The sequence below is a fragment of the Arvicanthis niloticus genome, chromosome 15 (assembly GCF_011762505.2).
Source record: "Arvicanthis niloticus isolate mArvNil1 chromosome 15, mArvNil1.pat.X, whole genome shotgun sequence".
NCBI classification, from domain to species: domain Eukaryota; kingdom Metazoa; phylum Chordata; class Mammalia; order Rodentia; family Muridae; genus Arvicanthis; species Arvicanthis niloticus.
Genome location: NC_047672.1, coordinates 62,595,147 through 62,609,737, shown reverse-complemented (window position 1 = coordinate 62,609,737; position 14,591 = coordinate 62,595,147). Strand labels below are relative to the sequence as shown.

General features: G+C 40.0%; 1 protein-coding gene across 2 annotated transcripts in view; it reads right to left on the bottom strand.

The window, feature by feature from the left end:
• Positions 1 to 14,591, bottom strand: part of Elapor2 (endosome-lysosome associated apoptosis and autophagy regulator family member 2) — a 173,573-nt gene that overhangs the window by 49,986 nt on the left and 108,996 nt on the right. For both annotated transcript variants that reach the window (XM_034519483.1, XM_034519482.2), the window contains 4 exons: positions 12,539 to 12,625; positions 9,350 to 9,455; positions 8,414 to 8,566; positions 7,731 to 7,819 (listed from right to left, as the gene is read on the bottom strand). In XM_034519483.1, coding sequence (XP_034375374.1) covers positions 7,731 to 7,819; positions 8,414 to 8,566; positions 9,350 to 9,455; positions 12,539 to 12,625 — 435 coding nt within the window. The remainder of the gene's footprint in view (positions 1 to 7,730; positions 7,820 to 8,413; positions 8,567 to 9,349; positions 9,456 to 12,538; positions 12,626 to 14,591) is intronic.

The window sequence follows — 14,591 nt, the reverse complement described above, 5'->3', positions numbered from 1 at the left end:
CTAAACCACAACTGGAATGTGAACACTGGAAGGTGGAGTATTCCAGCATAAATACAACTATCACTACTGGAGCTACATAGAGGTTTTTAGAAGAGACAGTAACTGTTCCTTTAATCCAGTAAACTTTTGAAAGTATTGTTTGTCCTTTAAAACAACTTCTGCAGTAGAAGGTCTGTTAAATCTGGGGAACAGAAAACATAGGCCATCCACCTCTGGTTCTAGTGGGTAAGAACCATACATAGCGAGCCTTTAACGCCACTCCAGGGAATCCTCAAATATACTTGCGGAGGTTGCGTTTATCTTGTATGAAGAAGGACACTAAGATAAATGGCTTAAATATGGATGTCTCATCAGAATGATAAATAGTATTACTTTCTTTTTATAGCTCCCTTTCCACATTCACTTTATGGTCCATGTTATGATGTGTTTTAATGCTCTACTTTATCCCTTCTCCTCTGTGGCCACCTATAAAACAATGGGCACTCCAGCTAACTCCTCCTAAGTAGCTAAAAGCATCAAATTAGAGACTAGATCCATAAAAAGCCCTCAACTACCCCTCAAAAAAGGCAGCATAAAATTCAGAGAATCAAAACAAATGAAGAATCATAGAAGAGACATTGACTTTATGTTTCCAGTCTAAGTTAACAAATAAAAAAAAAAAAACCAGGTTCCTTCCGGTCTGGGCCAGAGCACTGAGCAGATCTTGGGTGGCAGCTCTGTCCCCAACCTCCAAGAACCCAGAGGAAGCAGGGATCCCAAGCGCTCTAACTTGGACAGTGTCTTAGAAACTAGTTCTCAGATCTGAGGCCTGGATCAGACCTCTGCCAGGTCTGCTGTTGTGTGGACCCCGGATTCCACCTGAGACATACTGGAAGGTCCACTCAACCCAGAGCAACAGAGGAACAACTGAACTCAGAGCGTCAGACAACATATCCTGAGATATTCTAGAGGAGATACTGTACCCAGAACAGCAGACACCTAGCTGGACTACTACGTTGGAGGCACCATATCCTGAGGCATCCTAGAGGTACCACTGTAATCAGTGCAGCTGGAAAAGAGAGCACTGGTAGACAGATAGAAACCCTTAAAGAGGAAACACAAAAATCCCTTAAGGAATTGCAAGAAAATGCAACCAAACAGGGAAAAGGAATTAAACAGAACCATGCAGGATCTAAAAATGGAAGTAGAAACAATAAAGAAATCACAAAGGGACAATACCCTGGAGATAGAAAACCTAAAAAAACGATCAGGAGTCATAGACACAAGTATCACCAACAGAATACAAGAGATGGAAGAGAGAATCTCATGTGCAGAAGACACCATGGAAAACATTGACACAACTGTCAAAGAAAATGCAAAATACAAAATGCTACTAACCCAAAATATACAAGAAATCTAAGACACAATGAGAAGGCTAAACCTAAGGATAATGAGTATAGATGAGGGGGAAGACACCCAACTTAAAGGACCAGTAAATATCCTCAACAAAATTATAGAGGAAAACTTCCCTAACCTAAAGAAAGAGATGTCCATAAATATACAAGAAGCCTACAGAACTCCAAATAGTTTAGATCAGAAAAGAAATACTTCCCACCATATAATAGTCAAAACATCAAATGTACAAAACAAAGAAAAACTACTAAAAGCAGTAAGGGAAAAAGGCAAGGTAACATATAAAGGCAGACCTATAAGAATTACACCAGACTTCTCACCAGAGACCATAAAAGGTCTGTATATCCTGGACCGATATACAGACCCTAAGAGAACACAAATGCCAGCCCAGACTACTATACCCAGCAAAACTCTCAATCATTATTGATGGAGAAACCAAAATATTCCATGACAAATCCAAATTTACAGTATCTCAACACAAATCCAGCACTTCAAAGAATAATTGGTGGAAAATTCCAACACAAGGAGGGAAACTACAACCTAGAAAAAGCAAGAAAGTAATCTTACAAAAACCCCAAAAGAAGATAGTTACACCAACATATCTCCACGGATGTTAGCCCAAAAGCTAGGATTAGCGAAGACTCAACCCACAGACCACATGAAGCTCATGAAGAAGGAAGACCAAGAGGGGATGCCTCAATTCTACTTAGAACGAGAAACAAAAATGCTCAAGGGAGCAAATAGGGAAACAAAACATGGAACAGAAACTGAAGGAAGGGCCATCAGGAGACCATTCCACCTGGGTATTCACCCCATGTACAGCCACCTAAGCTAAACACTGTTGTGGATGGCTGGAAGTACATAATGTGAGGAACATGATATAGCTGTCTCCTTAGAGGTCTGCCAAAGACTAACACATTCAGAGGACAATGCTCACAGTTAACCACTGATATGATCAGGGTTTTCCCAATGGAGAACTTAGTGAGAGGACTGAAGGAGCATAAAGGGTTAGTGACCCCAGGTGGAAAGCAACAATACCAAACAACCAGAGCCCCCCAGGGTCTAAACCACCAGCCTGGGAACACATAGGGATGGACCCAAGACTCCAGAGGTATATGTAGGGGAGGATGGCCTTGTCAGACATAGGTGGAAGAGGAGTTACTTGGTCCCATAAAAAAAAATGAACACACAGTTGGGGGGGATGTGAGGGCGGGGAGGGGATAGTGAGGGCAGGGAGGGGATAGTGAGAGGGGATAGTGAGGGGGTAAGAAGCATGAGGAGGGGGATGGGATAGGAGGTTTCTGGGTGGTGGGAGGAACTAGGGTATGGGGATAAAATCTGAAACGTAAATACTACAACCAATTTTAACAAGCGAAAAAAAAAGTCGTCAGAACCAACATCTTTGAAAAAAAATGTCAGCCCCCTGGGGGTGGGAAATTTTTTTTTCTTGATACTAAAACTTGTTCTGAGAATTGTATATTGCAGAATACACAGCCTTGTTGTATCTACTCATCAAGCATACTGAGCAGACCTGCCCAAACCTCCGATATCCTGGAATTTATCTGGATTCAGTGAAGACACAGCATCAGAGGCTTATCAACTTACTCTTTCCCCCACCCCTCTTCTAAAATCTCAAGGCCCTTAATCAGCTTGAAGAAGTTAAAGAAGAATCAGCGCCCCTATTCCCTGAGCTTGGGGACTAATGTGGTTAATAATGGTCTGTCTTTCTAGGGAAAAATAGTGGTTTTGTTGGAACAGGGGGGATTAACTAGGACTTATTGCATAGCCATAACCTATTGGTAGAAATCTGTATAATTATTATCAAGATGAAGTTATAATTTCTTAAATGGTACAAAATTTACTTTGATTTCAAATTTAAGGTTTTCATTGGTATGAGCCTCTTATTAATATAAAAATGAGATGAATATTGATACTCTCATGGGCATTGTGCCTGTATAACACATTTAGGAATACAAGGCCTAGACCCAGCCCTTTTTTAACTTTTTTAACTGATTTGGGACGGTTAACCTATGAGTTAAGGGACTATAGCAAGTTCATGGTTTTGAGTTTATTGTTAGGGTGTTTTCCATATTTTATTTAGAAATAGCTGAGAGGAGTGAACAGACCACAGTCCAGGTTACCTTACATGGATAGTTGGTTTTCAAAACATCAGAAGTCCATAGAACTGATGCTACAAATATTTATATATTAATGTTCATATTGATTAGAAACCTGTCTGCTCCTGACAGCTTCCTGTCATGGATTCTAAGAAGAAATTGAGCATCCTTGGAGATACTCCATTTGTGCGGTGACAGCCACTAGGCAAGAATTGCCTCTCTCCATCTACAGACAAATTACTGTCCAGAAAAGGACACACATGCAGAATAGTCGACTGATTATATCTGCCTAGACAGAGTAATCAGCCCTTAATAATCCTGCATCACTAAGGTCTGTCAGATGATTCTGGGCCAGAAGGCTGAAGATTTGATGCTCCAACGTTCGGTAGTATAGGGGCTTTTCAGGTGTTCAGAGGTCTCTATAAATTGGCTAAGTTTAAGAAGCTATGCTTAGTGCTTCCCATAACTTCAGTTAACTCAGTCATTCTGGATTTCTGATGGGGTTGAAGATCTATAGTCTCATAACCAATCCTGGCTATTTACTTTGAGAGAAAAGATCTGAGTAGATGGTTTTCAGCAGCTGACATTCATTCTAAAGCCAAAAAGCCAGGATCAAAAGTAAGTGTTTTAGTTAGAAGAGATTACAGAGGTTCTGGTTAGTCAACAGAATGATGGACTGGGTATTAGGACTATCTTGTACCTCACTGGTACAATTAGGAATAAGTATGCTCTAATTGTATTTTGAAAGAAAAGTTCTACTTTAACAGGAAGAGTGATATGTAGGAGGAGCTAAGTTGGAAGGAGTACTGAGAGGAAGAGATGGAACAAGGAGAGAAGATGAAGAAGAGGAGAAGCTAGGTGATGAGAGAGAGAAAGAGAGAGGGGGCATGGAGGCAGATGTTCACATGTCTCCACCAGTCAAAGATAGTTTTTATATCTAGGTTGGGTATTGGGTTACGCTTCTGATTGAGCATTACCAAACTTATAAATCCTTTGATTAACATTTTTAAAAAATCGTATAAAAGCAAAAAGGAAAGGGGGGGGGCATGGGACAGGGGTGTTCCAGGGAGGGGAAATGTGGAAAGGGGATGGCATCTTAAATGTAAATAAAATATAAAATGAAAAAAAAGAAATGAAAAAAAAAATAAAAAAATAAAAAGAAAACAAATTTAAGACCCTAGTAAATTCACTAATTTCCTGACTCACATTAATAAAACTGTGTTCGCAGCTACATTTTGGGAAATTTTGCTTTCTACACCAGAACAGAAGAGACGCCATGTTGGAACAGAGTCTTCCCAGCCTCTTCGGGACACACACATTATTGCCCCCAGGTTTGTAAACAAGGAAACCTGGATTTATCCAGATTAAAGTTGTGACTACATGCACAGACCAGATAACAACCTTGGGCACCATTCTTCTGACTCCATCTACCTTTTATTTCTTTTGCCCTGAGACAAGATCTCTCACTGACCGGAATCTCCGTAATTAGGCTAGGCTGCTGGCTGGCTAGCGAATTCTGGAAATCTGCCTTTATGTTCTCATCCCTAGAATTACAAACACATGCAGCCACACCAGGCTCCTCACATGGGTATTGGAGACTGAACTCATGTTGTGTCATTATCACGGCAGGCACTTTACCGACTAAGCTATCTTCCCAGCCCCAGATTAGAGCTACTAAACAACTTAACCAAGCGATGCAAACAGCACCATTAAAGAAAGGTCAGTGTGATAAAAATAAAACCAATAAAACATGCAAAGAAATTTGAGAAGCCAAATAACCAGGTGCTTCCAATGTAAACAAAGAAGAGTTTTAGAAGTGAAGATATACCTCAAACATTTTAACACGGAGAAAGCAAGTTACCAGTCCTCCATGATCCACGCTGTCCTTACAAACCTTCCTGCCACACACTATAAACTGCTTCTTCTCTGTCTTTCTAACAGAGACATATGCTTCCCAGTGTAGCTGACAGGAAAAGACACTGATTAATATTAATGATGCTTAGAACCAGATGGCTCACAGTGCAGGTGAGACACCAACAACCAACTCATTCTACAGAAAGTGAGACGCAAACATGAAACGGTTTTATGAAACCAAACCTCTCTCAACAGAGAAGTTTTACCAGAATAGCGTAAAGATTACAGAAGAGCTACAATATTCATGTGGATCTAGATAAACATTAAAAGTGGATCTCTGTGAGCTCCAGGCCAGCCAACTCTACACAGAGTTCTAGGCCAGCCAAAGCTACATTGTGAGACTTTGTCTTTAAGAACAACACTATCAACCAACCCCCTCCCCTGCCAAGAGCTCCCAAGGACTAAACCACCAACCGAGGAGTACACATGGAAGGACCCATGGCTCCAGCTGCACATGTAGCAGAGGATTGACTTATCTGGCATCAATGAGAGAAGAGGCCCTTGGTCCTGTGAAGGATCAATGCCCCAGCATAGGGGAATGCTAGGGTGGTGAGGTGGGAGTGGGTGGGTGGGTGGGGAGCACCCTCATAAAAGCAGGGGAGAGAGGGCATGGGGGCTTGCAGACAGAAAACTGGGAAGAGGGATAACATTAGGAATGTAAATAATAAAATAACCAATAATTTTTTTTTAAAAAAAGAAATGTACTGAATTTATGAAACATGGACACATTATTTCCTTCTATGCCAAGAGCCTATTCAGAAATTTTCTGACTTATCTGAAAAACACATTTCATGTATATGTATGCATTCAGCATGCTTGCAAGTGTGTGCTGTCTGTGTGTGTGTGTGTGTGTGTGTATGTATGTTCTAAATTACATTTACATATTCATGGACTTAATTCTATTAGGCCATGTCAGCCAGATATTGTCAAACTGTTCACTGACATTATACTCACCAATATACTATACTATACCAATATACAGAGATGTAACAAATATGATTTTAATATATTTTCATATTGTTCAGATATAATGCATCAATAGACCTCATTCATTTATTCTGCACTAATACCGAATTAATCATTATTACATAGAATAAACTAAATTTACTTTTACCAGTAAGTAAGGCACGCTTAGCTAAGACAGGTTAATTTTAAAGGTATTACAGCCAATGCTTTTTATTCCATCTTAGTGGCATCTCTCCATGTGTATGTTCTAAATTAAAGTAGCTTCACATGGCATTATCATGGGGCCATTGACAAGCTTCCTCTACAACCCCTCATTAATTAATGCTGTTAGTTTGAGTTAACATTCATATTAAAAATAATAGTGGTGTTTCTTACTAAAACTTTCCATGAATCTCTTTAAATTAGTAGATATTTAAACTCAATTCAAAATTCCTTCAAATTTTTTAAAGGCAAAAAGAAAGTTTCATATTCATATAAAAATGAAAAGGACTCACAGATACAAAATTAGGAAAGGAAAAATAATGTTTGCTGACATCTCCAAATGCTAAATCCCCCATGTGCAAACATATCTGAAGGACACTTGACCAGACTCCACTTCACCCTCAGCTTCTCACTGGCAGGGCTGGTACTGGCTGATTCTTTGAGACAATGATGGGTCAACAGTAAAGTTTATCTGTGCATTTTCCCCCAACTAGATACTGTACATGTGGTAATTACTGTGTGTTTTCTAAATGCAATTACACAGTAGTCTGCCATAAGTGACTCAGTCTGTACCCGCACATCTCTGATAAGACCTTGAGTATCTCACAGGTCAATATAAGCTACAGGGTATCTTCATCCTGTGAGCTGTAGTACATATTTCAAGCTATCCTCTTCTGGATCATTTGACCTCTGAAAAAAACGTATTTTGTTAAAAAATAGTGATCTGAAAGAATGCATTTATTTAAAAAATAGTAATAATGTGTGGGTTCTCATTACAGAAAAGGCCCTAGGGTAGAAACCTTACTTTGAGTATCTTATATCTTCCCATAGAAGCTTCTTGAGATAGGGAGTAATAGCAACCTTGTTTTAAAGATTAAAAAATGGAGGCAAACATGAAATGTTCTTATGAAACCAAAACCCTTTCAGGGAAGTTTTACCAAAATGCCATAAAGATTACCAAAGAGCTACATAGAGTGTTCAGAGAACTAATTGGGAGATAAAAGCAAAGGCAGTTTGCAACACGTAAACTCTTAGATTTCCTCTGTACTGTCTGCACACACTAGCTACAAACCAGGGTGAACCCATGCCCGGGAAGAAAGTTTGATAAACACAGGACGAGTTAAACACTACTTATGATACCTTTCCTTCTTCATCACAGGGGGTATGGATCTGGAAATAGTCTTTGGTAGTGCAGGGTGGGCGATCCACACACTCACTGGCTCCTTCCTCTGTAACACACACGCACACAAAGCACTTCAGAACTGGACCAATCCCTTTGTGACCATAAGAAAACAGGAACATCAAAACACAAAAGCAAGCTAACATGTTAAAAAAATAAATAAATCACGGTGCTAGAGTAATTCAGGTCCAACTAGCCAAGCCTAAAGCAAATAAAGGTTTGTATTTTCACTCCCTCTGGAAGGAGGATAACAATGTTTCTATGATATATCTGCTGGTGACTGTTTCCAGACGATATTAGATTCCTTCTATATCGTCAATGAACACGGGAAGTCTGGAACAAACTAAAGATTTCTAAGTCCATCACTACAGCCTTTGTAGTAACAAATCACATGAATTAAAAAGTTGGGTAGACGGATACAAACACCAGTAATCAACGGAGTAAGAAAAATCATAAAGGAAGGAGTCATGCAGAGAAAGACACTGGGATGTCATGTTGCCATTGCCTTTAATTCAACATGTGTTCACTTCATCCCAGTGGTGTGTGATCCACTATTGTTACCACACTCATTCAACAATGGGAAAGGCAACTGACCAACAATTAACATGGAAAGAGAGGAATAACAAGTATCCATTAGCCTTACCTGAAAATTGGGAGTCCTCCCTACACCTTACGCATTCCTTAGCCCCCTTCTCAGAATAGGTGTTTCTGGGGCACAGTTGGCAGTTAAATGAGCCTGGTTTGTTGCTGAAAGTCCCTGGCTTGCATGGAAAGCACTCTGAGGTGTATGCCACCCCTGTGTGGAAAGGAAAACAGGGCTTGGAGGAGATAACCCAGTACAATGAGCACATTAGCACCGACTCCTGCTTCTGTAGAGAAGACAGAAATAGCGACAGTAATTTGAGCCTACATTCTTTATTTACTTGGAACAAGGAAAGATTGATGGTGTGCGAGCAACTAGAAATGACTCAAGAAATGGCTATTGGTTTGAAATTCCAGCTTGAACCGGCAGATGTCCCAATGACTAATGAGTTAACATCTCGGGAGCAGGCGTATGGGATACAGCAAAACATACCAGACGTTAATAAAGAAGAACTGCTGCTTTGATTAGATACAGTCTACTTGAGAATGAGCCATGACAGGGTTTATTAGTGGCTCAGCTGGCCAAAAGTGACCCATCTGGTTCAGAAAGGCACAAGAGGTTTAAAAAACAGCCAGACTCTTATTATTTTTATGGATATAGTAATAACTAGATTAAGTGGTAGAATTTACATATCTCTAGTGAGTAATGGGCTCTTGTAAACAAGTCCACTTTCATTTTATTTAAAAATAACACTGAAGACTGTCATTTATTGTGTTTACTGCTTTACATCTATTAGATAATTCAGTTTGCAGGCAGAAAGACAAAGAGAAAACTGATTAATCAATTTGGTGAACATAAAACGAAGGCCTTTAGACATGCATGATATCTGACATTTGTCTGTATTATAAATACTTAGGTCAGTTAAACCAACACTCTAACAAATATCTTAACAATAAAATGGACTAGTGAGTCCTGAGGCAGATAGCTATGAAATACCTTCAATGGTGATATTTTTTACTAGCACAGGCTTGACTGCCTTGGAACCCATAAGGATGCCTGTTGTCCTCCAGTACAGAATATTTGTGCCTGATTTCAACATTACCTACAGAAAGAAACACAAGACACTTAGGTCAGATGAGCTATTTCTAACCACAGCCAGAAACTACCCCCTTATAAGCTCTTTCAATTCCTTATATAAACACCATTAAAATAGAATTAACAAATTTAAATACTCTTAATTTCAGCCTAAGCTTTAATGAAGTTAACTTAAAATTTAAAATAGAATAGCCAGACAACCTATACTAATATACTAAGAAAGAAACTAAGTCTAAACAAAAGATAAACTTGTTTTTAAACTTTGAAGTTGTAGCTTATAACCAGAAGGGCTCTATCATAAAGAATAAATGAATTTGCACACAAGTATATACTCTTGACAGTAATGGGATAGAGGGAAGGGGGAGGGAGAGAAGGAGGAAAGGAAGAAAATGAGGGAGGGAGGGAGGGAAGGAGGGAAGGAGGGAAGGAGGGAAGGAGGGAAGGAGGGAAGGAGGGAAGGAGGGAAGGAGGGAAGGAGGGAAGGAGGGAGGGAGGGAGGGAGGGAGGCAGGCAGGCACCATAACGTGGTCCTTAAAGGTCCCTGTGCTGGAAGCCTGGGCCACAGTGTGGCAATAGTGAACTTTTGTGAGACGAGACTGAAGGGAGTTAGATCTTTGAGACCACTGCCTTAGAAGTGGCTATCCACTAGATATGGTCTGTATCCAGTGGATAGGCACGACCCCCAGTTGTGGGATGGAACCACCCACCCATCTCAAAAATATTAATCCAGAATTGCTCTTGTTTAAAGGAAATACAGAGACTAAAAATAGAGCAGAGAATGAAGGAAAGGCCATCCAGAGACTGTGCCACCTAGGGATCCATCCCATCTGCAGACATCAAACCCAGATACTATTGATGATACCAAGAAGTGTTTGCTGACAGGAACCTGGTATAGCTGTCCCCTGAGAGACTCTGCCAGAGCCTAACATATATATATATATATATATATATATATATATATTTAACTGCATACATCCATATATATATATATAACCATATATATATATATATATATATGGATGTATGCAGTTAAACTTCGGACTGAGCATGGGGACCCCAATGGTAATGCTATTAGGGTATTAGGACTGAAGGAACTGAAGGGGTTTGCAACTCCATAGGAAGAACAACAATATCAACCAACCAGACCCTCCAGAGATCCCAGGGACTAAACCACCAACCAAAGTACACATAGAGAGACCCATGGCTCCAGCTGCATATGTAGCAGAAGATGGCCTTATCTGGCATCAATGAGAGGGGAGATCCTTGGTCCTGTGGAGGATCAGTAACCCAGCATAGTGGAATGCTAGGGCACTGAGGTGGGAGTAGGTGGGTGGGTGGGTGGGGGAGCACTCTCATAGAAGCAAGGGAGAGGGGATGGGGGTTTATGAGGGGGAAACTGGGAAGAGGGATGACATTTGAAATGTGAATAAATAAAATAACCAAAAAGAAAAAGTAGCTAATGCTGCCCTCATCCAGTGAGTTCCCACAGGAATGCCTGTAAGTGAAGAGCAAGCCTGGATCTCCACTGTCTGCCTTTCTGTTTCACCATGTGAGCCCCTTGTATACATTCCCGCCATTCTGATGCCACCTTCACCAGAGCTGGGAAGATGTAGGTGTGTGACCTTAAACCTCCAGAACTGAATTAAGTAAGCCCTTTAAATTTAGAAAATGACCAACCTTGGGTATTTTATTCAATGATAGAAAATGGCCTACCATAGATTTGTGGCTTCTTAAAACCATTCAGTGAGCCATAGTGTGATGGGAACAAGAGAATATAACATGACTTAACCCTGGCTTGAGAAGTTAAATGATAGCAGCATTTCCTTCCTTTGCCATTGGGACATTGCCTACATATAATAAAATGATTTTTTAAATACATTTCTTGTTGATGTAGGTGACTGACCCAAAATTAGGTCTTTGCTGTTTCATTTGATACCTTTATCCTTCTACACACCCTGGCTGATAAAATTCAAGCTCTACAACATTAAAATCTGCCTGACTACGTACCCTGGCAGAGATGTGGAGAACTAATGCATTCTGCACATTCTCTTGTGTTCCTTCTATAAAGGTAAGGACACCCACTTGCTGCCAAAGCACCACCCACTGCTGAGGTGAATGGGCCTTAAGTAATACTAATATCACTTTCAAGCACAGAGATGAAAAATCTTCCTGAAAGTCTACATTGTGTAGCCTCAAGGATGAGGCATTTGTATAAACACAAAGATTAGAATGATAGTCAGTTATTAAAAGAGAACTCAGGTTTTACCCAGAGGCTCCATCTAGGCCCTTCCTGCCTTTATCTTATCTGATACAGGAAGACTGTTCTCGTTTCTAAAATGAAGGAAAGAGCAGCCACAGAGACACTAAACAAACCATCTACACAAATGCAGCTCTGATACAGATCCACATTTTAAAACCATGCCCCACTCCATAGAGACAGTGTCACAAATAAATCAAGATGTAGTAAAACATGTCATCTGAGCCTCTTGGACTCAAGCATTGAAAGAGACATGCTGGGCAAAAGTAAAATTTATACTATGTGACCAGAAAAAAAGTTAGAAATTTTACCAACAGGTAGCAAATGTATAGAAAGTAGGTTGAGATTCCAAAAGTGGGTATATTTTGTGACTGTCATATCTATCCAATGTTAGATAATGAAAAAGGCCCAGAATGCAAACCTGAAAAATCACTTCCTAAAAGCACTGCAGAAAATGTGGAATAAAGTTAATTCATGGTCTAACAGAGGAACTGGTCTATCTCATGTGGCAGGCGTATTGATAAACTTGCATGCTCAAATTCTGTAACATTTTACATCAGTTTTATCTAGCTTTCTAGATTGCTGAGTACCACTGAGATGAGAATCGGATAGGAAACCATTTTAAGGAAAAAGGGAAAAAGAAAAATCAGCCAAAATTTTAAATGTCAATCTGTGAAACACAAAGACAGTTTCTTCGCTAAATGAAGCTTATCTAATGTAACCCACCAGGTTGTGCATTTTATTTTCATAGATTGAATGATTATAAATATTTGGGAAATGGAAGGGAAAGGACGGTTTGGTGTCAAAGAAGAAAGACACAAAAAGAGACTTACAGAATGGGAGCCCCATTCTCCATTGTCCGTGAGCTTCACCCACTTGTCTGTGGTGGCATCCATCTCCTGGCACTGGTCATTCTGAATCTGAGAGTCAAACAAAAGGGGCTCAGTGAAACTTCTGGAATAATAGCTTTCATTCATTTCTGTCCATTCACATGCTGCAAGAACGCCCTTCAATCTCTTTTTAACACCAACATAAGTAATCTCCAACAAGCAAACACACCAAGACCACTGGAGGCTGCATGACAACTGCATGCGAGGAACAGGTTCCAGCTGAACCGTCTCACTGTTGTAACCAAATGCCTCGATGTTAAGGAGAGTGAGAATAATTATCACTGCAAAGTCATCACAAACCCTCCACTCAACTTACCCAAATGTTCTAATAACTCACACTCACCACAGAAGTTCTAGCTTAAAAGAAAAAGCCAATTTTATTTAATTTAAATTCTTCTCCTTTTGAGAATTTCATACATGAGTATACTGTAGCTAAATCATTTCTACCCCTCCTTCTTCCCCTTAAAGCCCCTCCCACACTCATTCCCACAGTCATCCCTTAGGGGTTAGGGGTTAGGGGTTAGGGGTTAGGGGTTAGGGGTTAGGGGTTAGGGGTTAGAGGTTAGGGGTTAGGGGTTAGGGGTTGGGGTTAGGGTTAGAGTTTAGGGTTTGGGGTTTAGGGTTAGGGTTAGGGTTAGGCACATCTTCTCTCACTGAGGCCAGGCAAGGCAGCTCACTTAGGTGAATGGGATCCATAGGCAGGCAAGAGAGTTAGGGACAGCCCTCACTCCAGTTGCTGGAGGACCTACATAAAATAGAGTTACACATATGCTACATATGTGTAGGGGGATTAGGTCCAGCTAGCATATTTTCTGTGGTTGATGGTTCAGTCTCTGAGAGTCACCAAGGGTTCAGGTTAGCTGACTCTGTTGGTCTTCCTGTAGAGTTCCTATCCCTGCTCCTCCCAACCCCCAATCTTTTTCCAACTCTTCCATAAGCCTCCCCCATGGATCAATATCTCCTCTAGGTTAACTAGTTAAAGTGTAATCGTGGACCAATAACTCCTCTAGGTTAACTAGTTGAAGTGTAATCATGAACTAATAATTCTTCTAGGTTAACCAGTTGAAGTGTAATCATGAACCAATAACTCCTCTAGGTTAACCAGTTAAAATGTAATCATGGACCAATAACTCCTCTAGGTTAACTAGTTAAAGTGTAATCATGGACCAATGATTCCTCTAGGTTAACTAGTTAAAATGTAATCATGGACCAATGACTCCTCTAGGTTAACTAGTTAAAATGTAATCATGGACCAATAACTCCTCTAGGTTAACTAGTTGAAGTGTAATCATGAACTAATAATTCTTCTAGGTTAACCAGTTGAAGTGTAATCATGAACCAGTAACTCCTCTAGGTTAACCAGTTAAAATGTAATCACGGACCAATAACTCCTCTAGGTTAACTAGTTAAAGTGTAATCATGGACCACTGATTCCTCTAGGTTAACTAGTTAAAATGTAATCATGGACCAATGACTCCTCTAGGTTAACTAGTTAAAATGTAATCATGGACCAATAACTCCTCTAGGTTAACTAGTTGAAGTGTAATCATGAACCAATAACTCCTCTAGGTTAACCAGTTAAAGTGTAATCATGAACCAGTAACTCCTCTAGGTTAACCAGTTAAAATGTAATCATGGACCAATGACTCCTCTAGGTTAACTAGTTAAAGTGTAATCATGGACCAATGACTCCTCTAGGTTAACTAGTTAAAATGTAATTATGGACCAATATCTCCTCTAGGTTAACTAGTTAAAGTGTAATCATGAACCAATGATTCCTCTAGTTTTCAGCTTCGTCATTTTTGAAAGAAACGGTTGTGCTGAGGTAAAGTCACACTTGGTGCTCTAACTCAGCACGTCAGTACTTCACATTACACACTGGTTGTATATATTTTTCTCCGTCCACCTACATCTTTCTTATCTTCAAACACTTCCTTTCATCACTGATTAATGATGGCTGAGGAGTGTTGACCTTCTGAGTCAATCACAACCTATA